Source organism: Lagopus muta, chromosome 6 (genome assembly GCF_023343835.1).
Source record: "Lagopus muta isolate bLagMut1 chromosome 6, bLagMut1 primary, whole genome shotgun sequence".
NCBI classification, from domain to species: Eukaryota; Metazoa; Chordata; class Aves; order Galliformes; family Phasianidae; genus Lagopus; species Lagopus muta.
In genome coordinates this window covers 37,867,262-37,895,053 of record NC_064438.1, presented here as the reverse complement: position 1 = coordinate 37,895,053, position 27,792 = coordinate 37,867,262, and the positions used below count along the sequence as shown (strand labels likewise).

General features: G+C 43.2%; 2 protein-coding genes across 2 annotated transcripts in view; both read right to left on the bottom strand.

Annotated features, from left to right (window-relative positions):
* The window catches only part of YLPM1 (YLP motif containing 1), a 35,185-nt gene extending 15,799 nt beyond the window's left edge, over positions 1 to 19,386 (bottom strand). Inside the window, exons 1-8 of the mRNA XM_048947681.1 lie at positions 18,364 to 19,386; positions 14,538 to 14,783; positions 13,460 to 13,654; positions 11,630 to 12,360; positions 6,663 to 9,005; positions 3,729 to 3,834; positions 1,467 to 1,947; positions 230 to 322 (exon numbers count right to left, since the gene is read on the bottom strand). Of these exons, the coding sequence (XP_048803638.1) occupies positions 230 to 322; positions 1,467 to 1,947; positions 3,729 to 3,834; positions 6,663 to 9,005; positions 11,630 to 12,360; positions 13,460 to 13,654; positions 14,538 to 14,783; positions 18,364 to 19,332 (5,164 nt within the window). The 5' untranslated portion in view covers positions 19,333 to 19,386. The remainder of the gene's footprint in view (positions 1 to 229; positions 323 to 1,466; positions 1,948 to 3,728; positions 3,835 to 6,662; positions 9,006 to 11,629; positions 12,361 to 13,459; positions 13,655 to 14,537; positions 14,784 to 18,363) is intronic.
* A 2,073-nt stretch (positions 19,387 to 21,459) lies between these two features.
* FCF1 (FCF1 rRNA-processing protein) lies at positions 21,460 to 25,940 on the bottom strand. The gene is made up of 8 exons (XM_048948564.1): positions 25,877 to 25,940; positions 25,729 to 25,796; positions 25,527 to 25,601; positions 25,266 to 25,414; positions 24,752 to 24,824; positions 23,750 to 23,837; positions 23,239 to 23,333; positions 21,460 to 22,080 (listed from the first exon to the last, which is right to left on the bottom strand). Exons 1-8 carry the CDS (start codon positions 25,877 to 25,879, stop codon positions 22,032 to 22,034), a joined length of 600 nt encoding a protein of 199 aa, XP_048804521.1. The 5' UTR covers positions 25,880 to 25,940; the 3' UTR covers positions 21,460 to 22,031.
* Between the last annotated feature and the right edge of the window lie 1,852 nt (positions 25,941 to 27,792).

The following is a 27,792-nucleotide window of genomic DNA, read 5'->3' as shown; positions in this document are numbered from 1 at the left end:
ATCCTACTTAAAGGTAACAAAACATGTCTTTAAAGTAGCGTGGTCATTGACTGTATTACTCCACTGGACAATATAAACAATATAAACTGTTATTCTGAAGTGTCTTTAAAGCAAATAAAGTGGATCTAGCTTAAAGCAGAAGTTACTTTGTTTAAAATACACTTCTAGTGCCTTACAACCTTGCCCAAGAGCTAACCAATGGTCTGAGAGGTAACCAAACACCTCCTACCTTTTTGAAATGTTTGCCTCTCCGGTAGAGGTTCTGGACGCAGAGTTACCCTCTCCCCATATGGAATCTGTTCCACTTTACTGGTGGTTATATCTAGACAGAAATAATCAGAAAACATTTTAGGTCTTAAAATACCATTTCTTTTCCTCTCTCACGAAAAGTAATCAGTCAATAGCATTAGAAATAACTGAAATGACTTACCAAATTTCTTTTAATAGATAACGTAAAAAGAACTACACATACATACGGAACAGCATGGTTTTTTTTAAATCTGAAACGCGTGTGCATAGGTATGCATACCTCTACCTCTTAACAATGGGAGTTAATTTCTTCGGATTAGTTCAGATAGTACATGCAGTTAGATCATAAACCCTAAGACTCTATGGAAGTTTCAGTGACTCGTGGAACTTCTATACTATTAAGAATGTTCTGACATGCTCACTTAAGATTCCTAATGGTCATTTTTCTGTAAAACATCTACTTAACGGAATCAATATGGCTTCAATTCTTATTCAATTCTTCAATAAAGTAAGTATGGCATCTTAAAAAGAAAAAATGCTCTTTAAATGACAATTTACAGTTTACAAACTTCTTTGTAACACAACCTCACTTTTGTTAAGAGCTTTAAGAATGAAATAAATTGATTCTATTAAAAACTAATATTGAATTTTAGTTTTGATAAGCTTAATACTAAAAATCAGAGCCTTTCACTGCTTAGGCGCTACATGTCTGTTGCTCCTCAGAACAGGACACTGGTGCCAGGGGGCTCTAGGTACTGTAGAAGAGGGTACTTCATACCAATCAAGCAGTATCTAAACAACACAAATGTTAGTAACTTAAAGCAGAATGTAAGTTGCTCCTCAGAGATGTAACAATCCAAAACACTTTCTAACAGTTATTCCCATACTGAGGTATTAAATGGATTCAGGGCAAGTATCAGTATCAATCTAAATTCAACATGTTGATATGACCACATTAGTTGGTGTTTGTTAGAGGTGGATTCCAGTTCACATGGAAAAGCTCATTATCACAGCATTATAGATAACATAAAACTCAAGACTGGAGGTCATGGAGTCATTAAAAACTGCACTGCTTGGCATTAGATGACAACATACACAGCTTAGATGTCAGCTGCAAAATATATAAAGCATACATTGTGTAGCACGCTCCTTTAGAAAGAAGCTGATGGAGAGCTACCTCTCAATTTCAGAATGAATATGCTCACTGTAACACTCACCTCGTCCATGGCCGTAATCCACAGTTTGCTGAATTACAGGTGCTTTAGGAACCGGTGGAATAACTGGAGGCAGTGTTCCTGGTACAGCTGACGGAACAGGGGTGTGAACAGCAGGTACTTTCACAGGCGAGGATACTGGTGGAGGCATCATTGAATCCTGTTTACGTAATTCATATTCCATATTTGCTCCTTTATCTTCATTTGTGTCCCAGAGTCCGTGGAAAGAATCCTCATCCCAGCGTTCCTGTTCCACAGCAGAAGGTGATGGTTTTAAAGACTGACCATGACTTGGGGTTGTAGTTGGAGTAGAAACTGGAGTATGTGGCCTTGTCATAGCTGTAGCAGGCCTTGCCAGTGGGGCAGTTGGTCTTGTCACAGGGGTGGGCTGTCTGAACAACACGGGAGGCTTTATAATAACAGCAGGAGAAGGTTTAATAGCTTGGGCTTCTAATGTTGCCTCTGAAGATAGCTGAGAAGAGACCTAGATGCAGAAAGCACTTTAAATAGAGATCTGTCGCCTAATCTTCTCTCATCCTAACTCAGTAAGCACAATGGCAATCTATAGTCAAATTTTATAGTACCTCCACCAAGATGCTAGAGGTAGGAGGACAATATTTCATGAACTGGCAGCCTCAATTAATTTAGTGTTTGTTCATTACATGAATGCTTAAATACTATCTTCTCCTTAAAAATAACCATAACAATTTAAGCTCCAGTAGGCCAATCTTAATTCAAAAGCGTCTATAGTTTAATTCCCAAAGATTCCTGCTGTGAGGGGGCTGAAATAGTCTAGAAGTAGGACAACTTGATGAGGCACAAAAGGATTGATAAGGCCAGCTTCTTTCTGGAAGACACTGGAAAAATTCCCAGAGCGCAGTACCACCTGGAAAACTCTTAATGTAATCTGGTCAGTGGGAAGGTGCTGCCCAGTGAAAAAATAAAATCCCTTCTTGAACCCAACATCCTCATGGAACACCACATACTGTGTCACAACAGACTTTTTAGCATCACAGTAGCTGCCAAGATATAGGCAGTTTCATAAGCAGTACACAGCAGAACTTGGAGAACAGTTGTAATTACAAGCAAAGCTTTACATTCAAAGACACAGCAGAAATCTTAAGGTAACAGATGTTTGAAAACCTCCAGGCAGATGGGTGAAGTATTCTGAGATACAAAATACCAAAGTTAAGGAGTAAAGTCACTTCCTAGAGATGTCATCATGTTTGCGGTTCTTGGTACGAAATGTGTTCTATTACTTGACTTTATAGACACTGTAAACAAGAAAGAGGTCAGCAAGGCAAAAATAAAACTTGTAGTGCCTCATTCACAGCGTAATGCTTCGCTAGGAGGAGGGACAAAGAAAGTTTGGGCTGGTTAAAGGTTTAAAAGGATTACAGGTCAGTACATCCAAGTTTATTGGTACCAGTAACTTTTGGGCTAAGACATCACAAAAAAAGTCTGTGCATCAACTCAGCATCTCCTTCAACATACACATAACTAAGTTGTTTATTTGTTTTAGGAAGGCTTTATAAATGTGAGTAAACATGACTGCAGAAGTTCAGTTGGTTTCTGACCTGGTATGAGATACCAAAAAACAAATTAGAGCATCTGAGAAGAGTTCTTAGGACCAATCAGGAGACGAAATAGCAGAACAATAACTTACAGCACAACAGGAAATGAAGGCATGGAGGTGCACAAACGTGAGCTTTAAAGCACTTCACAATATTCTAGATGGTAATGAGAACTCCTAATAAAGACAGCCAGCAGCAAACTAATGCCCACTTGATCTGAGTTTCTGATGGAACTATTCTCAATTTTCTTTCCTCTCAACCTCTTCAAAGTATAAAGAGCCCTTAAAGCAGGAAGAGTAGAGCAATCTGGTATTCAAAGACAGCAATCCCACGTAGCTAGATGGGGAAAAGGAGGGTCTGTCTTTTCACAAATCTTGCAAACTTACTTTACAAGAGGTCACCTTTTCTTGCACATCATTCTACAGCAATTTAGACTGTTAAATCTCATGAGCTACTCTCTCCTGTGGACCATACTTGGAAGACACAGTGAACTGAATGACTAAAATAGGCTCTGGAAAATCTAAAGAAACCACAAAGTTGCTCAGCCTCAACAAAAGACAGATGAAGTTGTAAGGACTGCTGGGGAGGTAATTCCATAAAAAAGATTGATCATCAGAGCATGGAAGTGACCTGAAATACACACGGGTAGCAATTACCACCAGCACATTACATTGTCTTGAAATGGATTTACCTGAAAGGCACCCGGTCTTGTGCCTGTGTTCTGTGATCTTGGAGAGTCTTGCGTGGAAATGTCAGGTTTAAATTCTTTCAACTTCTGCAGCTGTTCTTTTTGCTCTCTGCACATGAATCACAAGAAAGCTGTATCAGTCTGTTGCTTAAGTGAGAATATGGCATTAAATGGTCAACGCTGATTGTGAAATCCTTGTTTCACATCCACCTTACTAGCCATCGAAACATTTATATATTAGCTGCATCCTTTTTGACCGGACTTCCTCTAAACTTGGCTAGAACTACTCTGCTTCAACAGTAAAGAACAAAGCTGGATTTTTGCTTCCACCAACACCTACAAACATGAAGCCCCATGGATATGCCTAAGTGCACTGGGGCTCACTCTAGGTTGCACGCTGATGAGACTGAGGCCAACACAAAGCATAACAGAGATGCCAACATTTAAAAACAAAGTGGTAATGTTAGCTTTCGTTTTCCTCTTTTATGGAGCAGAAAACAGGACAGCAGTGAATGCTGCAACCACCAGATTACAAACTTCTATTCAGTATGCTTTCCTTTCAGTTTTTGTTCACAATGTTTTCTCTCTCCCTTTGTTTCTATCATTCAGATTGGGGTCACTTGCTTGGAAGGACCTGATGCAAAGTACCTGTGTAATTAATTTTAAGAATATCCTCATATCAAATTTACAAACAATAGTATCAATATTATATTTGTATTTCTCCTTCTTAATGACTTAGACATGCATATCTACACCATTTTCATTTCTATGTGTAAGTATTTCAGCTTGAATAAAATTATTCACTGATGCAGTGGTTCCCAAAGAACGGTTCTACTCTCTCTTTTTAAAAATCACTTTTCTTGCATTTCTGCATGCAATGAAGGTCTCCATATGGGACAGATGCTTAGTAATCTTAAGAGTTTGAAAACAAAACGGCTTCAAGAAAAGTGCAAAACATCTCTATATTGTTCAACGTGGTTTAATGTAACAGAGATAACTAAACATTCACTTTAACTGCTCATTATTTTAGCTTATCCTTCCTGTGAAATTAAAACTCTCGTCTTTACTAGGTATCAATCCTAAGCTATCTCTCAGTGGCTCACAAATAGGATGGGTCACATGAATCTCTCATAGAATCTCATTCATAGAATATAATGGAAGAAACCTATCTTTCTGGTTTTCTCATGAATACATTTAATGCACCAAAACCTATGCATCAAATCACAAAGAAAATGTTTGTGCAGAAGGTGCGTGTTCTCCTCCTCCTTCTACTTCTAAATTTACTGAACCCTAGGATATTGCTGATGTGGAAGAGGATATTATTCTATTACTTATTTTGATATAAATCCCTATTAAATCATTAGGGGGTTTAACAGATGCTTTCTAATATGAGCTCTTCGTTAACTTTCGCATTTTGAGTTTGCCTTGCATTCATATCCTCCTGGTTATTTGTCATTGCTCTTATGTTGATCCTTAGAAGCAATGTCAATCAAGCTGGACAAAATTATTCACTGAGGATGCTACAGGTTCAAATGAGGGAACATTCTAAAAAGAAAACAAACATACAAACCATACTTCAATTAAAAAGTGAGCAGTATTCAAAAATTAAATAGGTTCCATTATGTAAATTAGGAATCACTCCAACATAGATCTTGACGTGACTATTTGAAACAATTACCAAACTCATCTGAGGATAATGGAATATTACAAAGTAATTATCAACAAGCTCTTTTGAGAATAATGGAAAGATTGGTCAGGTGATGTGGATGCATGTTGAAAAGTAACTAATGGAAAATGCCCTATTCAACAGGAGAATGCTCTATTATTTAAGAAAAAAATAAGTTCACCCATGAAAGCTGTGATAGCAATACTCTGAATAACTAGTTCCATGTGAGTTTCTACTGCCATTCTATGGTGAAAAGAAATGAAGCTATTAATGTGTAAGTTGAAGGAATCTGGAAAACAAGGACCATCTCCACAGAAGAACCAAACTATTCTGATAGCTTTGCTTTATGGGTGAGCTGTGGTGGGAATAACAACATACTTAAGAAGCAAAAGCACCACGCAACAGGTTCGTTCTCATGGTACCTATTTGGCAACTACATTAGTTAATGAACATAACTAAAAATGAAAAAGGAGGTTCCAAGAACTTGCTAAGGTCATGAAATTACATCAGGACAAAGTTTTCTTCCTCCAACATTTTTCTCAAGGTTGGAAAAGCACATAAGTGAGATGACTCCTGGAACTGGAAACAGATTGATGTCAAACAAGGCTTCTTAGTAATTAGTTTTACAAATACATGAAGTGCATTTCCCCACATAGGAACTCAGCTTTAAAACTGGTACTACCTATATGTAAAGCAAAATAAAAAGAGAAAATACTACTAAAAGTAAATTTTGTGCTCTTGAAACAGCCATGATGAGAAAAGGGAGTAAACAGTTTAAAAAACAAAAGAAAAATGATAAAATCACCAACAACTCAATCGCAGAGGCAACTCATTGCTGATCAAGATTTTGAAAATTTCATTCACATCCAATTGGTCCATTTGGCTAGTTAAAGCTACAATATGATTGACTTGCCTACTTAACAGCTGAAACTGGATGTGGATTCACAATCCCTACGAAATCTTTGGCCACCAAAATTTAGCTGCTTCTTGGCAAACACAGAATATTTAATTTGCATTGGAAATAAAAAAGAAAGATAGGTCAGAAGTGAGTAAACTCATCAGAACATACTAATGCATGACAAGAAACATTTATCATGAAGATGTCCAAAAGGAAATTAACATCCCCCACTCAATGCTATACAATTGAAGTGTACCAGCTCAGAAGTTCAAAATTCTAGAGAACACGCAACAGTATGAAAATGGATTAAAAAAAAAATAATTTAATGTCTACTTATTTTTCCTGCCAAATGTGACAGAATCAGGCAACTCACCGAAGCATTTTGAGCTCCTGGGCAGCTTTCAGAATTATTTCATGCTGTCTTTGGCTCAGGACCATCACTCCCCCCAAGGACTGTTCTGAGTCCAGGTTGGAATCTGTTCCCAGCATATCAGAGGAATGTGAAGGTGGAAGAAGGGATGAATCCAGCTGACCGTCCAAAGACCTCACTCTGTCTCCATCGTCTGGATACCACCTATCTGACAACCGTTCCCTCTCCCAATCGTTCCTTTCAGGAACAAAGTCCTGTTTCTCCCGCCACGTGTCATATCTCTCCGGATACTCTCGAATTCTCAGCTCACCTCTGTCTCGGAGGTCTCTGTCATAATGGTCTCTATTCCTATCCTCTCTCCACCTGTCTTCACGATATCTGTCCAGAGGTGGAAGGGGTGGTAGTGGTGGAATATCCAGGTCACGATTCCCCGTTTCTCTGTCATCCATAGGTCTCATGTCCCAGTCTCTATTATCCCATTCTCTGTCCAAATCTTGATCGTAAATGTCTGAGGATCTCCCAGTTCTATCTAGATCTCTCTCTAGTTCCCTCTCCCTTGGCCTTTTCCAGTCATCCCACCATGAATCTCGTCTGTCATGATCAGATGATAAATGAGGTAGTGCTGGTAGTGGAGATAATGGAGGCATTGAATGGTGAGATGGCAGCCTGTCATCTCTATCATATGGATCTACAGAATCATCCCGATAATCAGAGTTCTGATCTCTCCAGTATTGTTCTCTTTCCCAGTCATCCAAATGCTCATGCTCCATCGAAGGGTCATCTCTACTATCCAAAGGAAATTCCTCATGCATTCTCTCATCTTCATGACTCCAAGAACCCCTGAGTGTCTCATCTCGATGGTAAGGAGGCATGTTGTCAGGGTCATCTCCTAGGTGACTTGGTTTATCCATATCGCCTCCTGTTTCCCTCTCCCGGCTATCTGGCCTCCTGACAGGACCTCTCTCACGACTACCCGCCCTCCTGACAGGACCTCTCTCACGACTACCTGCCCTCCTGACAAGGACCCTCTCCCTGCTGCCAGCACGCCTGATAGGGACTCTTTCCCTGCTGCCGGCCCGCCGCATGGGCTCCCTCTCCCTGCTGCCTGCCCGCCTGACAGGGCCTCTTTCCCTGCTGCCTGCCCTCTGTCCCCTCTCCCGGCTGCCTGGCCGCCCAGCTAGCTCTCTATCTCGGCTAGACATCACCCTCTCCCGGCTATCAGACTGGCCACCCATCGTCCTCTCTCGGCTGCCAGATCGTCCATCTGGCATCCTCTCCCTGCTCCCTGACCGCCCATCTGGCATCCTTTCCCTGCTGCCTGCTCTCCTGAACATGCCCCTGCCACGGATGGATGCCTGCCTAGCCTGCCCTCTCCCTCTGTACACATATCCTCTGCCACGGCCATCGTCCATCCTGCCCATTCCCCAGCCATGGCCATCGTCCATCCTGCCCATTCCCCAGCCACCGTCCATTCTTCCCATTCCCCGGCCGCCGTCCATCCTGCCCATTCCTCGGCCATCCATCCTGCCCATGCCTCGGCCACGGCCCATTCCCCAGCCACGGCCATCTCCCTGCCCTCTGCCCTGTCCTCTTCCTCTGTTTATATGCCCCTTGCCTCTATCTTCATGCATAAAAGACCCTTTCCCTCTGCCTTCTGGCCCAGGTAAGCCCTGGGTACTATGTGAATCAAGCAATTGACTGTCTGTGGAATCCAGATCCTCATTTCCTGTTACAGGGGTTACTGCACCTCCTGTCCTTGCAACACCTGACTGCAAAGCTACAGAATTGCTAGAAAGGGATGTTGAATTCTGGTTTGGAATAGGTGAAGTACTTGCTTTGGACTCTTCTACTTGCTCGTTAGGATCATGTGAACTCCACGTCCACTTTTTAGGAGGGTCTGAAGTGGTTTCTTTGACTTCAGCTTTGGATGGCTCCTGTTGAGTGTTTGCAAGGTCTTCATTTGGCTCAACGGAACTGGTACTCTTCACGTCAGGAGGCGATTGCGTTCCACTTACAGTCTGCTGATTGCCAGCTACGTCTGTAAAAGGCTCTTTGTTTTCTGATCTTGAGTCTGTTTGTGACTGCTGCTGTCCTAAATGAGGCCTAGGCCCCCTCCACCGTGGACCACCAGGTCGAGAACCATGTGCATGTGATGTATTTTGAGAAGTATAAAATTGTCCTGCTGGTCCACGTGGGATATTGCCCCATCTACTTGTATGCTGTCCGTCAGTATTCTGTCGGTCAAAACGTGACCTGTGTCCTTCTGTGCGCTGGGAGTCGAAACGGGGACCTCTTGGTCTTGAGCCTTCAAATTTGTCATATCCTCTTCCTCGAGGTCCATCAAATCTGCATATGAAATAAAGGCAATTTTACTCAAATGAATATACCAAACTCTAAAACAAGATTTCACACCTCCTTGATTTAACTGGTGTACTCTAGTGTGCCTTAGAACCAAACCCATTTGAACCACTTGCAGAACAAAGAAGAAGAGAGAAGAAATCTCCATTTCAACATTGCACAACGAAGACATTTAAACCAGCTGCAGACCCTAAACAGAAAACTTGACTTAAGTATCTCAGGATTTAAATGTGACTTTAAAAAGGGGAAAAAAAACAAACCCACAAGCCTTCCAAAGTTGACTGAGAAAAGTTTCAGCTTTTCAGTTTTGTGAAAACGAATAGGACTTGCTGAACTTTTGCTTTAATACTATGCAGCAAGCTTACTTTGCTATGGTGATGAATGGCATACAGGAAAATCTATACATACTTACAGAAAGGATCTGTTTAACAATTTGTGATATTAAGTTCCATGCAAGACAATATGCCTAAAACAAGTGCATTTTTATGGCATCCCTTTTTTTGTTTGTTTTGTTTTTAATTCCTTTTGAGAACACCTACAACTGCCCTTGCTTGAACACAAGAAGTCAAGCAAACAAACATAAAGAATAATTCACAGTCATATAATAAAAAATCCAACCTGCACACGCACAATACTGTTTTACCTACCAGGCTACAACAAATGAAATTCATTTCACACAGAATATAGAACTTGTGCCTGGACTCAAATTGCTTGGATGTTTGGGATTTACAGTTGTGCCTCACTGGATATCAATTCATTACTGCCTACCTACTAGCAGCAGTTGACTTGCTGCAGAAATTAAGGTTTCAGTGAACAATTTACCAAATTAGATCATTTACACAACATCAAAGAATTTTAATAATCCTCTTAAGATGAAAAAGTAGAAAGCACATTTTCTTTTGGAACAAAACTGCATTTTGTTTGGGGTGAAGGAGGTCAAGATAAACAGGATGAGGGAAAAAAAAGAAATCGTAAAGCATAGCAGCAACATATCTTGAATTTTAAGGACCACTGTTTACATGGGAGGTATAACTAGAAGAAAAGTTTGAGTACTGTAAGATGTTCTTCATCCCCTAAATTCAGAAAATTAGTTTAAGGAAATTCTTTACAGATTTTTGAGAAATGTTAATTGCTAAAATGGAGTGGATGGGTGTCTCCTCATACATCCAATCATTACCTGTTAACTATGGGATAGTGCCATTTAACAACTACATTTTTAATTTATCACAAGTTCAAGAAAAAATTTCAATGGCTGATACTGAGAACAAATAGTAAACAGATTTTTGGGAAAGCCATAGCATATTCATACAATCACAATATAGCAATGCTCAAAAGTTATGCTATTTTAATACTTCAAGTGTCCTCAGAAATAAAGCCACAGTCTACTTTCTTGGAGTTTTTGTTTGTTTGTTTGTCTGTTTGTTTCAAATTTAGTAGGCATCACTTCAACCAGCCTTGAACTAATGACCACACACAACAGATGTTGTTTTTGCAAACTGATATCATGACAATTATGGAAAGAAAACAGTTCAAAAACCAAGTTCTTAGGTCAAAGCATATAGCAGGCACATTTAGAGTAAGGCAGCAGACCATCTACTTGAAAAAACGCAGATTTGTATTTTAATAAAACTCTATCTTAATAAAGACAGTTACCTTCAAATTCAAAACTACCAGATGTTATAGAAAACAAAAGGAATCCCAGTGTTAGGCAAAGGCTCAAATCATTTCTTTCTTTCTTTCTTTCTCATTTATAGCTGTTTGAATGCTAAGTAATGCTACACGTGGAAAAACACTGATTTGCATGCAGGACAAAGACCACCACTCTCTTATCCGGCAGCCATTTTGGAAAGTGCAGCAAATAGGAAAAAGATGTAGCTACAGAACTCTCACAGCAAGAGAAGTTAAAGAAAAAGCACAGGTGAAGCACTCTTAGTTTTACCATTTCTTTCTGCAATCAATGGATTTGGACTACAAAGAATAATTGTTTCTCTTCTCAAAACTAAATTTCTAGTAATAAGCTATGGTAGTATATTTAACTAAATAGATATCTGGATACTTTCTTGAACCCTTTTCAGAATGTGCTCATTGAAGTGTCATCATCTACAGCAATGACTTAATCCATCAATGACTTGAGGGATTGTTCCTCAACACTTTTGCTTTAGATATTCCTAAATTGTGTTCCAAGTACCGCATATGGAATGCTGGAAATTTATACGGCTTTTTGTGAAAGGTCAGTCTTCCAAATGCGAGTTATCATCTTTAAGCTAAAGATGGCAAAGATGCATAAAATATTTACAGCATCTTTCCTATTTTCACAAAAGAAATATTATATCTCTGAGGATTAAAAGGGAGCAGCATGCTGAAGCATTTCACTAGAGAAACAGGAGGAAAAAAAAAAGTGTTCCACTTTAGGAGATGACTAGGTAAATAGAATTTACTTATCTTTGCTGTAATCAGATAAATACAGACCATAACGTGCATACACAAAACCTCTGCCAAACACACCTCATATGACCTCAGGAAAATCTGAGAATAAGACAATGTTTCATTTCTTAATATATCACCAAAACGCATTCAGCCTCAAACGTATAAATCAATGAAAGTATCCTTACCGAGGACCTCTGGGACCTTCGAAACGTGCTGATCTGGGAGGATCTGGAAGCAATCCACCTGATCTCACTGGTTTATCCTGCATGGTAGGTGTGTATGTTGAAGACAACGCAGAAGGGGTTTTCAGTTCCCCACATCCTTGCTCAGTTTGTTTATTATGGTGAACTTGAGACTTTCCATGGTCTGAAGAGCTGAAGGATGAACTTCCTTGAGAATGGTAAGCTGAATACACAGGTGAACTAGATATTTTTGATGCATAGGTACCAGGAGTGGGAAGTAGAGCTGGCCTTGGTGTTTCAGTAGATTGACTGCTTTGAGAACTGGATCCTGAAGGGACAGAGGAGGAGTTGGATAACTGAGATACAGACGACAGAGGTGGGGGAACCAGTGGAGGTGTAGTTGAAGGCAAAGTTGGAGGCATAACTGGAATGCCACCCTGAGCAGATTGGGAATACGGAACAAATGGAGGTGGAAGTGAAACATTTGCAGGATACTGATTCTTCAAGTTTTGAAGTGAGCTCACTTTCTCCTGCAGATGGGACTGAGTGACCTTCATCTGTTCATCCCATGCTTTCCACTGTTTCTCATACTCCTGAAGTTGGTCTTTATGAGGATATGTTTGAAGCTGATGCTGCCACTGTTGGTTCATTGATCGCTCCCAGTCTTTATGAAGCTGCTGGAACTGTTTTTGCTGTGTTTCATAATGTCTCAGCTGCATCTCCGCTGACATTGTCTACAATGAGAATACAGGAATAACTTCAAAATACCATTTGAGTTACTGTCAGAGCCACATATTTTAGCGTCACTCCTCCTATCACAACTTCTGACTTTTGCAGATACTTGAGGAAGAACTACAACCAAACAAAAGCAAACTCCGACACCTAACATCAATTTACTCATTGAATGACTGGAGGGAAAGCGTTTATGCATAGAAGACTATTTTGTTTTACACAGGAAAGCTAAAGAAAGCTATAGCCAAAGGCCTTCAAGCTGTGTTATTACTTAATGCAAACAACAGCTACTAAAGCACAAATCAATCTTCACCCTTGCGGTACATATAGTATGTGACTACTTCCCAGAATTTCAATTTCTAAACTTACTAACTTGCAGAGTTGCTTCAGCTACAAGCAGTTATTTTTCTTTAAACCTTTTCTGGATGACATAATTTGCACAGTGCAGTCAGTTTTTCCTCAGATGCTAATACTGATGGGCTTGACCTGTTCTAAGATTTCGGGCATTATACTTCCAGATTCTTTAAACAGACAGCCCAAGCTATAAATAAATGCTTAATGTACAAACTCTTCCAACTCAGAAAAAGCTGGTTCAACTAATACAGCAATTAACGTTTACTTAAAAACTTAAAGGTTTCAACAGTGATATAATCATCCAAATTTGTAATTAAGACTTCTACTTCATCACTGCACATTTTTCAAAATTATGAAATAGGGCAGCTACCAATTTACTTCACACAATCACCTGCTCACTTTCTCCTGCATGATTTCTAAATCAGGAAAATATCAGAAGCTGAGTGAGGTCTGTATTGTATTCAACTCTGCTCCTGTATCACTCAGATATGCCTGAAAATCTTAAAAGTGTAAATTCTTATTTTCACTATCCTATTAAAGATTTGTCATCACCTCTCAAGCTACTTTTTTTCATTCTAAAGTTGAGTGATAATAGGAAACAGGGATACAGACTTCTGTCCATGCAGAAAAAGTAATTAGACAGATAAGCTGACCATGAGAAATCACTCAATTACTCATTTTTTCAGCAGACCGTTAGTGTTAGGTCACTCACAAAACATATCAAATACCATCTCCTGAATGTTTCACCTGCAGATGTGGAGGCTGTTGCATGATCTGTTGATACTGCTGTACTATCTGCTGCAGCTGGGCATGCTTCTGCATTATTCTCTGGTACTGAAATCCAACTCGGTGATGGGGATGCTGCTGCCATTGAGCTGCTGCTGCTTGCAACTGCTGCAGTCTCAAATCTTCCTCAGGGTCATCAGGAGGATCAATATTAAGCTAGAGAAACAGGCAAATACTATAAATAAAGGAAGTCTGTTTCTGTCAGAAGAGAAAAACACTTGTTTGCTACTCAGTTTACAAGAATCCTCTTGGCTTTCATTATCTTATCACTCTGTATTCCAGTGTTCTGATTTTTATCTCCTCTATTCTTGTGTAGTCTGATCTAAAGGTTAAGCAGATGGGGATTAGGTTTTTCATACATACAGAAACTAACAGGTAAGAGATTAACACAGATCTGCTCTGTGCTGCTCACAGCAAATGCAGGGAGACAGCTATGCATTTTCATGACGAAACACAATAATTTTAAGAGCATAATTTTGCTGCTTGATGAAAACCTGCATATTGTAAGTGAAAGCAGAGCACATGCTGTAGGGCAGCCTATCATGCCACAGTAATCTGCTGAAACACTGAAATAATGACCTCCGTCCATTACGTAGAAACTATCATTAAGCACTCTGACAAAATACTAAATACTCTCTACAAAGTTCTTGGCTTCCAGACAAACTATTATACACAGAGAAAAAGAGAGCCAGACCAGACAACCAGCAAGAGAAGCACTGAAAACAGCGTCTTAAGTATAGCATTCCTCATTTACAGAGTACTTCATTTTGCACTTCTGTGTCACAACGTGCTTCTCATAGACAAAGATGACAGTGTTGGAGAAGGTGCAAGTGAGTCAAGCTTGGTGCATGTGTGAGTATCTATGCAAGTCTAAATATGAGGAATGTATTTTTTATTATTGCTGTGGCCTTACATGTTCTTTAAAGATTGTTTTACTGTATTTCTTATTACACAGTATATGAGAATTTGATGACAGTATTTCCTGCGTTTTGTCCCATCTAGCACAACACACAGAGCGGCACCTCTCTGCAAAGCCTACCTGAGTTTCAGTGGATGTAAGAGAAGACTCATCTTCCTTAGATGGTGGAGGCAAGGATTCATTAAGCGGAGGAGGTTCAGACTGCGGAGTTGAAGCACTCATTTTCCCTTCTTCAGATTTTGCTCTCTGCTCAGATGAATCCTTCCCTACTCCTGGGCCTTTCATTTGCTGCTGTCCCTGAGCATGGGCTTTTGCTCTTTGCTGTAGACTAAGCAAGTGCTGCTGGTACCAGTATTGCTGCTGTTCCTACAATAAACAAATTTTCTAAGACAAATGGCTTTCAGCGAAAAAAAAACAAAGAATTTTAATTCATGATAGTCATTAATGATCATGCAGAATAAAAATATTCTAGAAAAATGTTTATATGAGAGAAAACTCACTTCGTTATCAGCAGTACTGCAATGAAAGTAAAAAGATTTAATCAAAACTCAGATAGTGATACGTGAGGCATGGAAGACTGACGAATTTATTCCCCACTCCAAAGAGGTTTCATTTAAGGAAAACAAAAATAAAAAGCAGAAAAATGACCAAGTAGTAGAGACATGTGGTAGGTACCATGCTTGCTAATGTTAATGCTTTTTATTCCTATCAAGTGAGTGTACTTACTAAGAGACTAACTTAGGGAAAATGAAGGAGAAAAGGTGGACAACAAATACAAGCAGGGGAGCAGTAAAAAGGATAAAATGTTCAAAAAGATGATGAGCATGAACAGAGAACACACACCTGTAGTATGAAAATGATGGCAGAGTAATCATGGTGGAAATATTTGAATAAAAGAGGGGTTAGGAAAAAAAAATACGACCCAAAAACCAGCAAAGAATACTTAGAAACTGATTTCTGATTACTCTGAATTACTCCCAGTACCTAAAAGGGACCTACAAGAGAGCAGGAAAGGGACTCTTCATCAGGGTGTGCAGCAACAGGGCATGGGGGAATGGCTTTAAACAAGAAAAGGGGGGATTTAGATTAGGTATGAGGGGGGAATTGTCTACTCAGAGGGCAGTGAGGCCCTGGCAGAGGCTGCCTGGAGACCTGAAGGTGTTATAGGCCAGGCTGGATAGGGCCCTGGGCAGCCTGATCTGGTGGAAGATGTTTCTTATGTCTGCTTATGGCAGGGAGGTTTCAAGGTGATATTTAAAAGTCCCTTTCAATCCAGACCACTTTGTGATTCTGCAATTAATACTCAGCAGCTGAAAAAGTAGATATGGCTCCATCTAAAGAATTCTCCATCTAAGATGTGGCTCAGCTTTCAGTTTTAAATAATTCAGGCTACAATCAGAGCACTGTCAGTACATGACAGCAGCTTCAAAGCACTGTGAGATGTCACTAAAGTAAAGAATAAGAGACTAAAGAGGAGTATCTCAACACTTACAGGACCATGCACATTAGAGAGACCCAAGCGGGAACCATTAGCTCACTTCATCTTGTAATACACAAATACCAGGCATCAATCAGACTAGCAGGACACAGACTTAAAGCTGGTGGGAGGCAGCTCTTTACCTGACAGCCCTGAGCTATGCAAGTCCCTGCCAGAGAACTGCAAGCAATGAACTGCCATGGCATCAAGGCACAACCACATAAGCTCCAACAAGAAAAGTCTCCAGATTTTACAGATAAAGATACCAGTCACGGCAAGGCAGCTCCTGTATTTTAGAGAAGTATCACTTCACTTATTTGTGAATTCTTCTCTTAGCATCTCCTTTTAGTCACTGTTAAAGTCAGAATAATAAAACACTGTACTTTTAGTCTGACTCAGCACAACCATTCTTATGTTCTCATGTCAGTTCCACCACTTTTGAGAATCTGTGACTGCCCTGCAGCTTTCATGTCCGCTGTTCTCCCTTTCCATCCAAGCATACACTGATGAGAACAGCAATCTGTAAAAAGCCTCCTCACAAACCAAAAAGAATCCGAAAGACAGGGATGCAAGGAACTAATAGAAAAAGCATGGTTACAACGGTGGTAGGCATTGTCTGATGGGATTTCTCAAAATTGAACTATGCAATTTGTCTTTAAACAGGTTTAAGAGAAGCATAAGCTTCCCCTGGGAGCCCACCTGACACTCAGAAAGGGACTGTGGGTTTCCACTGTCAAAAGCCTAGCAGACACAAACATACCAATGTGTTTTTTAAAAATACTTCTGTAAAGGCTGCAACTTGGAGAGATGAGGTTAGTAAGTTAGTAAGCATGAGGGAGGAGCACACAATGCAGCTATACAAAAGATGTTTACATTTATCCCTCTCAAACAGCATCATAAGGTGACTTAGAACAAAGGTGTTGGATGCTGTGCCTCTGGAGGAATGACCGTCACAGAATTCTGTTCACCCAGAGACCCAAGAGATCTCCTCAAACAATTGGATAAGGGGTGAAAATCACAGTATGACCAGTGATTCACACAAGGACATTCATACACAGCAATGTATCCTGCCTCATAGTTTTCACAGCAGATGAAGTCAGTAATACATGCCCTGCAGGCTCTAACAGAGAAGTGAGAAAAAAGTGAAAACACGAGTTACCGCAGCTCCTGAACAAAACAGAAGCACTGAGGTAATGCAGAAGAGTCCTGACAGTACATTCAGTCATTTGAGCATTTACTCCACCATTGGCTGACCAAGAGACTATGCCTATTGCATTACACAGAGGCTGAAATCAGCACCACAACAGATGTGACCAGAACACACACCACCAGAAGTACGGTTCTGAGGAACACAAGCCTGCACCACTGAGCAATTTCCATGCACCCAGTTCTCTGCATGCTACAACGGCTGTAAAGTCACTCTGACAAAGACCCAAAATTCTCAGTAATCTGGTTTTCTCTCCTCCTATCACTTATGACACTTCTGGCTACACAGTGGGGGGACAAATTACTTCACTGCTCGATCTGAAGTTTAACAATTCAAGAATTCAGCAGCACCTTCAATGCTATTCACTTTCAACATCTGACTTGTCCAGGTTTTGGTACTAAACATGAGCCCCATTGGTATCCCTGTAAGAGATTAACTAGCACTGTCCGAAGTCTTCATAACATCACATTTGCGAACTAAAAGCACTCCGCCGCTGAGCAGTGATTCATTATATGGTACAAATGTAAAAAGGATACATTTCCATTGCTATTTCTGTGCAGGTATGGAAGTCTAATGGATACAAATTAAAGATGTCCCAAGAACTAACAAAGTTAATCTCAGTGACTTCAGTCTGATACAAAATTTCTACAAATTTTCTTCAGATCAGAATCCAAAGAACAACTGAACCTGCGTATTTCAAGCTTAAATAAAATCCATTCACTCTTAAGAGTATTTATACTTTGTTCTTGCAGCTGGAACTACATGAGCTGACCCCTAAGGGCTGCAAAAGCCCCAGCGAGGCCAAGGGTGCTGCACACACAGCTGGGGGCTCCGCACGCCTCTGTCCACACTTCACCAATGGCACTGTGCCCAAATTCACGCATACAGAGCTGCACTGATGTACTCACACTTGGACTAATTTCAGCCCTAGCGCACACGTAAAAGTGCACAGTTAACTGTAAGAATCATGTGTGAGAACTATTATTTCAGGGTATTCCCTAAGAAGCTCTGTATCATAGCAGAAGATCGAACCCATGTGGCGGAAAGCGTATTTCCAGAAAGTCAAAGAGAACGGGGTACCACAGCAGGCAGACTCGTGAAGCTTTACCCACAGCCGGTAGGATCAGCCACAGCTCCACGCTGACCAGACAGACCGGCTGACATATGGTCCCCGACGGAAAACCAACTGAAGGAACCACACGATGCACGCCACGGGTGCACACGATACCACCGCAACCTGCGGGAGCGGACGGAGCCCTTACCTGGGGCGTCATCGTAGCCGGGTCGGGCTGCGGGGTGCCGCGCTGCTCCGTGCCTCCCTCCGAGCCTCCCTCGGGCAGGGCGGCGGGCGGGGGGGTGAAGCGGGGCTGGGCGGCTTTGGCGGCGGGCCCGGGCGGAGCGGACTGTGAGGGAGAGGCCTGCGCAGGCAGCAGGTAGGGCTGCGGGGGGGGCAGGTAGGGCTGCGCGGGGGGCGGCAGGAAGGGCGGCGCGGCGCCGCTCGGGGGGGGCTCCAGGTAGGAGGGGGGCGGCTCGGAGAAGGCGGGCGGCGGCTGCGAGGCCTGCGGGCGGGGCAGGTAGGGCTGGGGCGGTGGGGAGGAGGCGGGCGGCGGCAGGTAGGGCTGCGCGGGCAGGTAGGGCTGCGCGGCGGGCTGCGGGGATTGCGGCGGCGACGACAGCTCCATGTCCATGGGCACGGGCTCGGAAGGAGCGGGCTCTCCCCACTCTCCGTGCCCGGCGGGCGGCTCCGCGCCGTCGCGCTCCCGGGAAGCGGCGGCGGGGGGCGGCTTGCGGGCGGCGGGGGGCGGCTCGCGGTGGGAGAACTGCTTCTGGTAGCTGCGCACCGGCGGCGGCGGCACGGTGGGCGGCGGCTGCTGCCAGTCCGGGAAGGAGCCGGGCAGCGGCGGCGGCGGCAGCCCCGGGGGGGGCGGCCCCGGCGGCGGCGGCGGCCCCAGCAGTACGGACTGCAGCTGCTTCTGGTGCATCTGCTGTAGCTGCTGCAGCTGCGCCAGGTGCTGCTCCTGCAGGCTGAGGAAGCCCGAGGTGCCGCCGGGAGGCGGCGGCGCAGCGGCGGCGGGCGCGGGGCCCGGCGGCGGGTAGCTGGGCAGCGGCATCGGCGGCACGGCGGGCGGCGGCACGCTGGGCGGAGGGATGGGCAGCGGCGGCGGCGGGATGGAGGTGGGCGGCGGCGGGTAGTGCCCCGCCGCCCCGTAAAGGCCCCAGGCCGGGTACATGGCGGCGCCGCGGGCGGCCGGCGCGGAGCAGAGCGCGGCGCTTCCACAGGCCGCGGCGGCGGCGGCGCGGACGGCCCACGGCGCCTGCGCGGGGCGGCGCTCCGCCCTCTCGGGCAATAGAGCGGCGCGAGAGTGGAGCTAGAGCGTCGGGAGGCGCTTCCCGGCGGGAGGCCACGTGACTACGGGAGGGCGCCGTGCCGCCGGCGGGGCACGTAGAGAGGGAAGGAAGCGAGAGCAGAGCGCCGCGCCCGCGCTTCCGCCCTAATTGGCACGGCCGGGGCGGAAGACGAGAGCGGCGGGGCCGAGCCGGGCTCCATTACGTGTGGCCGGGCAGCGCCGGGTTCCACTAGCAGCGGAGTCCAAGTCCATGAAACTCGAACAACTGTTCTGATGTTCCACCTCTAGTTGGCTGGAGAACTGAACACCTCCGCCCTATAGGAAAGAACAGTTGAGAAATCCAAAACCTTGCAGGCAGGAGGAAGGTCAGGAAAAAGCTTTGTCCTCTTAGCTGGAAAAGCTGGGCTTCACGTTCAAATGACACATCGTGCAGCTGTGAAGCTATGAGAAAAGCTTCCAGCGAAGTTTGAACTCAGTTATGAGACAACTCTCTGGGAAGATCACCCTAATATGCACACACAGCTCTGTTATTTTATATCCTTTCATTTTGTCTGGCAATTTTAAGCATTCTGCCAGCCGTCAAGACATCCCACAAGTTCATCAGGTTGCTGTGCTTTTGACTTCAGCACCTAAGAGACTTCTGTCAGGTATTAACCATGAGCAACAGTCTATTTCTCCTCCAGACTCCTTCAGTCTAGGTTATCTCAAGTTATCTGCATAGGGAAAATTCTGGGTAACTTTGTACCTGAAGAAGTCTTTTAGAACTAGGATTATTCTGAAAACCAAATAAGCAGATCAAATCCTACAGCTATTTCTCAGTCGTTGTTTGAGAAGGTGTGGCCTTTAAGTGTTCATGGCAATAGTTTTGGGTTAAAAAAAAATAAGTGACTTCAACTGAGAGAAGAAAATGAAGGAAACTATTTTTGAAATGTACAATTTAAAAGTGTCAAAATTCAGGCTGGTTGGTTACCTTCTTTCTGTCTGGAGATGGAGAAGTGTCAGTATGGTATTATTTCAGGGATAAGACTAGCAGGTGAGCTCACAGCAAGCAAAGAGAGCAAGTCTGACATGTTCCCAAAGTTTCCTGCAACATCTGTAAAGGCAGGTGCTAGCATTAAGGTTATTAGCTTGTTGGGGCATTTCCCAAGGACAAGAAATTATTAGCAGAGGAGAGCTACTACCTTCACTGTGTGCTGCCTGCCTTTAGGGATATGACTTCAGCCATACACTGAAGACTGCACTAGTGTAGGGAATTGCAAGATACAAGCTCTATTGAAGTTTAGTCTTTTTCTTAGTTATACCAGGAGTATAAGTTTTCCCCCTTTTCTCTGTACCCCAACTCCAATATTTTGGCCAGGAGTCATGCTACAGCATGTGGGACTCAGCGACTCTCAGTTTCTCTCCTATCTCTGTCCTAAAACAGTTCTCACCACCACAGAGGAACAGAGATCAGAAGAGCAAACTAAAAATAAAAGCCTAATGGAGAAGATATGAGAATGCATCTTCATGAAGACAGAAGCAATACATCTCAGAATTATTTTTTCCACTGCTTTTCTCCATGTGCTTAACCATTTTTTTTTCCCCTCACTCTTCTGACTACTTCCTCCTCACGTTAATGCCAACACTGCAGATCTCTGTGAGATTTGCTCTGATTTCTTCCCACCTACTCTGGTCCCGGACCAATCTAATACCTTTCAGTTTGACACTTTCCTGTAAACAGTAGTACATTCTTCCATTACATGAGACTTAAAAGCAAAAGACTTTTATCACACAAAAGGGAGAGGTCTATCCCAGACCCAACAACGCCAACATCTCTCTGCATTTGAGCAAAAAGGCTAGACTGCTGGCTGACCTAGTGGACAGACTGTGAGATGATACCATCATATCTTAAATACAAGGTGCACTGGTAAGAAGAGATATTAAATATGCACTGAGCACCTACAAAAACGAGGGAAAATCTGTTCAACGTACAAGGATGAACTGAGTTAGGGAACATGAGCAGGACACAACTTGTTTTCATTCACTGTATTGAGATACAGTTGAATAAAAGCCCATTGATTCTCAATTAAAATCTACCAGACCATGGCTCCAGAGAAGGCAGTCTATTGATGCAGACTTGATGGCTTTCCCCCAGCATTCAGATTCCAATTTCTTTTTGGAGTAGATGCAAAGGAGTTCACCAAAGGAATACTCATCCTGCTGCAGATGCAGAGATAAGAACCTTCTAATACCTCTGTGGTCCCACTCTCAGTCATAGTTGGAATATCACCAGTAGTTAATTCGGAATGGTGAAACCCATCACCATGTGAGAACAAAGAGGGAGTCTGGCACATTCTTGAACATAGAGTTCTCTTCTTCTGATATCCTTCTCCAAGCTATGGATTATCAGGTGCAGTCAGAAAAAAGATGAGTAAAACAGACTCTTTCACAAAGTTGTTGTTTTTCCTAGGAGATCAAGGCTATGAAGTCAGTCTGATATCCTACAAACAGAGTTCCAGCAAAGAGGAAAGCAGGAGGGCTTGGAACAAGAAGGAGCTTTATGCTGGCTCAGGGCCTTGGCATTCATGGCTTGGCTGGACAAGTTAGAACCGAGGAGCTCCATAATCATCTGGCATCCTCTCAATATTGTATCTGCAAAAGAAAGGGAAAACCTATTAAGACAACCTACTTTATGTTGTTCCCCTCTTAGTGCAGCAACATGCTTATAGGAAGACTGAACATAAAACAGCTTTTATCTGCAGCTCAGAACCTCAGGGAGAAAAATATTACCTCGGAGAAAACTAAAAAGACTTCGTAAAGTTACCTCTATCCTGCAGAGTTTGAGTGTCAAGAAATCCTTAACCCCCAAGAAAAAAAAAAAATGTTTTTCTAAGAACTAATCTAGGATTTAGGAGCAGAACCACTCTGGAGAATAAAATCCTGTCCATTCAACTTGTGACACATGGGCAAAATGAGTAGGGCTGAAGATGTTTGGAGGGAAAATATTCTATGCCATCTTCTACTTGCAGGTCAATTAAAACCATGTATTTACAGCAATTAGCTTCCTCATTTCTGACATGCTTCTGTCTGCATTTTAGTACACTCAGTTTCCACTGGTAGCATACCTGCCTCCCAGCATCCTTCCCATCCCATCTGAAGACTTTGACCCTTTTCTCTCCACGTTTTTATTTCTTTACCATGCTACCAAAATTATGTACCACACTTTGAAAGGATTTGACATAGAACTTCTGTCTTGCATAGAACCTAAATTGTACATAATGCAGAACAAATACTAAAACACTGGATATGATGAATGCTTTAGAAGGAATGGGAAACAAACTCAAACCAGCGTTGTTACAATATCTCACAAGTCTTACTGTACAGATTCATTGCTTTGAAACTGCTGCATCCTTCCAAGTTGCTTCAGCTTTTAGCTAAGAAGCAAATTCAGTTTCTTAGCTGAGGATATAAAAAAATTTCAAATAGAACATGGAACAGGAAGTTTTTCTCAAGAATCTGTAGAATACATCTGCCCCATAGTCCTCCTACTGCTTATGCAAGATGTATCTATGGAAACACTGGTCTCAAGGAAAGAAGTCTTCCAGGTAGCAAATAAGTGGACTGCAATAAAAGCAGGTCTACAACAAGTCTCTATCCCAGCAGCAGCTATGCTTTCATTTTTGTGTGAACACAAGGCCCTTTACTACACTCTGCACTATAGACATTGCAGGAGAGAAGTACACTGGAATAGAGTCCATGGCAGACAATGATTCTGCCTGGCAGCATTCCTTTCTGTCAGAAGTCCCTTACCTGTGCCTGGAAATATACATTATGGGCACTCCTGGAATCTTTCGTATTCTCCGCTTGAGCTCTTTATCCACTGTGGCTACAATATAACATTTGTGCTGAAAAAAAGAGGCAAGCCTGAGTCAACACTGGTGCTGAAGGCAAGCAAAAGCCTCAATTCAATTAGCTCGTTTAACAGGAGAGGGCTACCTGTCAATAGTAAAGCACTCCTAGGACTTGTAGAGAATTCCATAACAGATTAATAATATAATTCTGCTAATCAAAACAGACTCCAAGAAACATTCAAACACTGCGCAGTTTTTACAGATGACAGCTTTCCCATTCAAGATGCTTCTTGATGCTATTTTCCACAAGAATGCTTAGGGGAGATTACATCCTCCCCTCCAAATAAACTTGTGCTAAGTACTGAAAATGTCTCCTTATGAGATTACAGTTACTTTGCTGGAAACTTAAGTCATGAGTAACTAGCAGGGTTCAGGAATTTTTAGTGTGTTAGTATAGTATGGGTAAATACCTGAGTGACTCTCTGTACCAAACAGTCATCTGCATAGGTTCCTTTGTGCATACACGGCAAACGTTCAAACCGAGGGTCCTTGGCAATTCTGTGGGGATACATATGTGCAGCATCACAGCAATCAGACCAGAAATGTATGGTAATATAGTATGGTGGAACACAGACCCTCTTTTCTATGATATACAGCATATTATCCTCTAAACAAGGGCTTAAGCCACGGAGCCAATGGTACATTCCACTAACTTGAATTGATGAGCAAACAAATAATACAATCTGCCTAAATATTTCTTAGTTCTTTTAAACCGGTTTCCAAACTCTCTGTAATGTTAAGTTCTTGCCTAACAGAGAAAAATCATTTGAAATAACTCGAACACTAGGAGAAATTCTAGATCTTACTGCTGATCCTTTGTACTTTGTATCTTTTCATACAGGAACACTTCACTTTCCCTCTGAAGGGGAACTTCAAAGACGTTTAAGGGCTGCACTCATATATTTTACAACTCAACAGCTCAAATAAATGGTAAAAAAACAATACAACTGAACAGTAAACCTTGAGAGCACAAGCCATCCTGGACTTGTTTTGTAGTTATCACACAATGACACAGCTCTACATTACCAGTACATGCTACCTACTGCAAGAGGAAAAATATGAGGCATAAGTGAAAAGTTCCAAAAGACCTGAGTCATTTTTTTCTTTATTTTTATAATTTTTTACGATTAAATATTTAGAGAAAAAGAAAAAAAATGTTATTTAGAAGGTCTGAGGGGGAAAAAAAAATATATAGCTGGATATTTATACCTAGTATATAAGTTTTCAAAGTGATCTAAAACTGAACTCAGAGAACTGAACTCAGAAAGCCAGAGAAATAAAATCAAGTTCAAGACCTACAATCCATTTGTACAAGAGCACCATCATAGCAAATTTATTTCATTTCTTCTTGTCTGTCTCCTTTGTATTAAAATACAAAGTTCTAGAAGCAGAGAGGAATAGTGTGCAAATACCTTAATGCCACGCGATACCTCTGTCCTAACTTCTCAATTTCAGCCATTACACAATCTGTGATACATGGAATGCCTACATGCAAAAATGACAGCATCAGAAGCCTGTATTAGAACAAAACTGTATTTCTGCACAGATCTCAACAGCACAGCTCAGAAAGTTGTCATGAGCTCTGTAACCCACTGTTTGCAGTTCTAAATTTCTAAGATCTGCTAAAGGTACAAAGTGATGAAATGTAGAGCCACTGAGCAGCAATTGGACAAATCCATGATAATTTTAGATTTTTAAAATACCACTGCTTTACCTTAGTATTAGTATTTAAAACCACTGACTGTCAGAAAACAAAGTCTCAGGGCTACCACAGGCCATCTGCAACAAGCTCTATGATTATAGTACATATTTTATTAAATATTTCTGTTACCCTCAGTTAATGTGGCCAATGAGGCCAAATAGGTGGTTCATAGACACATCACGGCACTATGTAACCTGGAATCTGAAAGTGAGGCAGACACTCACACTTGGCATAGAGGCAGTCCATCATAGACTGCACAAGGTCCAGCTTAGCCTTGATGGAGAAGTTGATGAAGTTGGTATCCACTAAGATGTGGTAAGGAGGCCCCAGCTGCGTGTTGTACTGGAAGAACAAACACGAGGGATGCTGGGGGCTGGAGGGAAGAATACAAATCGATTAACTGCGATCGACATGACACCAAATCCTACAACGAAGGAGGGGTACGAGGCCAACACCCTCCAGGAGGCCCGCACTGCGGCACTTACACCTCCCGCTCCTTGATGGCGCTCGGATCCTCCTTCTTCTTTTTGGCGGCGGCCTTGGCCCGTTCTTTCTCATTTCTGCAAGAAAGAACGCGCACCGCTGGAGCGGGGCAGCAGCGAGCCCCAATGGGACCCCCGCGCCGCCGAACGGGCCGCCAAGCTGCGGGGCGCCGCCTGAGACGGCCTAGCAGTGGGCTACACTCACATGCGCTGGTCACGCAGGCTGATCATGCGCTTCATCACCGCATACTTCCGCGCCTTCTTTTGCTTTCCCTATAAGGAGACACGGGCGCGGATGAGCGAGACACGAAACGCGAGACCCAAAGCCCCCGACCCAGCCCAGCCCGCCTCACCATGCTGCCCAGCCAGCACTTCCGGCGTCGTCAATGTGCGTCACAAGTCCCGCCCCCCGAGAGGACCGGGAGTTACGTCACTTCCGGCCGCCGGCAAGGGGCATCGGTTTCGCGGCTGTGTGAGGGAGGTGTTCGGTAAGGGTGCTGCCAGTCTGGGAGCGGGGTGAGGCGAGGCGGGGCGGGTGGCACCGCAGTGCGTAGGGGATGGCACATCGGGCTCGGGGCCGCGAGCGCTGAACTCAGCTTGCTGCGGCCGCATCGCTTCTCGCTCGCTGCTGCCACAGCCGAATTCGGGGCTGCCTCTTTGAGCCGGGGGCCTCCCGAGGCCCGGAGCCACTTCTGTTCGCGGTGACGGGCACCGGGCTGAGCGGAGGAGCAGAGGATGCAGCTCTTTAATAAGCTCGCTGGGCTGATGTGTGCTGGGAAACGGCGCCGTGCTGATGGGCTTCGAGGAGAGCAGAGGGGGTGTTGATACCTGTGCTTCTTTGGATGGTCTGTGGCCCTCAGTCTTACTAAGCTGTGCTTTCTGCTGGCGGTGCGACTTGATCTGTAACAGCCCTCCTGCACGGGGAAGGAAATGCTTCTGATGTTCTTGCACTTGGGTTCTGGTGCCCTGTGCACGAGGAGTGAGGCAGGACTCGTGGCTCTTGTCTTCACTGTGGGTTTTTCTGAGGTTACTGAAACCTGTAGGTATCTCCTAAATGTGGCCAGCTTTGCTTGACTTGCTGGTCACCAAATCAGCTCTGCAGCACCAATGTACTGCATGAGAGATTCGTCCTGGCCCAGGGAAAGGGGCACACTACAGGAGGGCCCTGCAAAGCAGCACCTGCTTGGCCTGGGGAAAACAGCTTGCTGTCCTTGTGGTCGTTCACCTGCCGTGGAAAGTCCTTGGGTAGCTGACTGAGGTTTCCCTATACTATCTTATTTTATATTATTTTATGTTGCATGTATTTCTTTGGAATTGCATGTAAATGCATGTGTGATAAATGCTGGCTATGAACAGAGAAGGGCAGATTTGTGTTGCGGATACCTTTGTCACTGCTGTGGCTTTTGTCCTTGAGGGCTGAGTGTGCTCTGTGCCTTTTGAGCTGACTCTTCAGTCTTCCATGAGTGTATTTTAAAGCCAAGTTTCTGTTTGTCCTTCTGTGCATACTTTAATTAACGTAAAAAAATACTGCACCTTTTTGGTTGAAGGAGAATTGTCTTGTGTGTGGTGTGTGTGGCATGAGACACAGTGGGTGCTGGTGGTGGATGTTTGCATGCATGGATAGGGATGTTCTGCTCAGAGCTGTGAAATTCTGTCATCTTAATGACTCTGGAGCGATACCAAATTATAGAAAGGCTTTTAAACCATTTTTAAATCCCAGCTGGCCCTGTAGCTGTAGCCATGTGAATGTGGCATCGTTGTTATAGTTCCTATGCACGGATATATTGGTGCTGCTTCCTGGAGCTTTGTCTTGTGTTCCCTTGACTTTACAGCAGCAGTAATGCAAACAAAATTTATTCTTGTTACTGGTCTTGTTTTCCATTCTGCCATGAGAGAGGCAATGGCACTAATGTTTATCTTATGATTCCTGGCTGTCTATCCTAATTGTGCAAAGACTTCTTGAGGCGAACTACAGTGAAGCTTTTATTGATTCCCATTTTCCATGCAGGTGGCAGGAGACCATTGTCTGCTGTGTCTTTAAATTCAGATCACTGGGACCTGTGGGTCAATTCAGCATTTCTCAGCCTAGTTATGATGGCACCTTATATTGCTGCTTTTATGAATTAGATTCCCAGATTGTTAGCTGGCAGTTTTTAGCCCTGATACTGTTTTAATTTAGCTGTGTATGCTGCAGCTTATTTTGAATACTAGCTACTCACAGCTAGGAACTTTACCCAAGGAGCATCCTTAAAGCTGCTGCTGGCATGTG

Bases quoted from the DNA above. Each gene is read 5' to 3' on its own strand.
- FCF1 (XM_048948564.1), bottom strand. The intron at 24,825-25,265 runs GTGAGTGTCTGC...TTTTGCATGTAG, and splicing joins GGACTGCCTCTATGCCAAGT to GCATTCCATGTATCACAGAT. The intron at 23,334-23,749 runs GTATTTACCCAT...TCTTTTTTTCAG, and splicing joins TGGTACAGAGAGTCACTCAG to CACAAATGTTATATTGTAGC.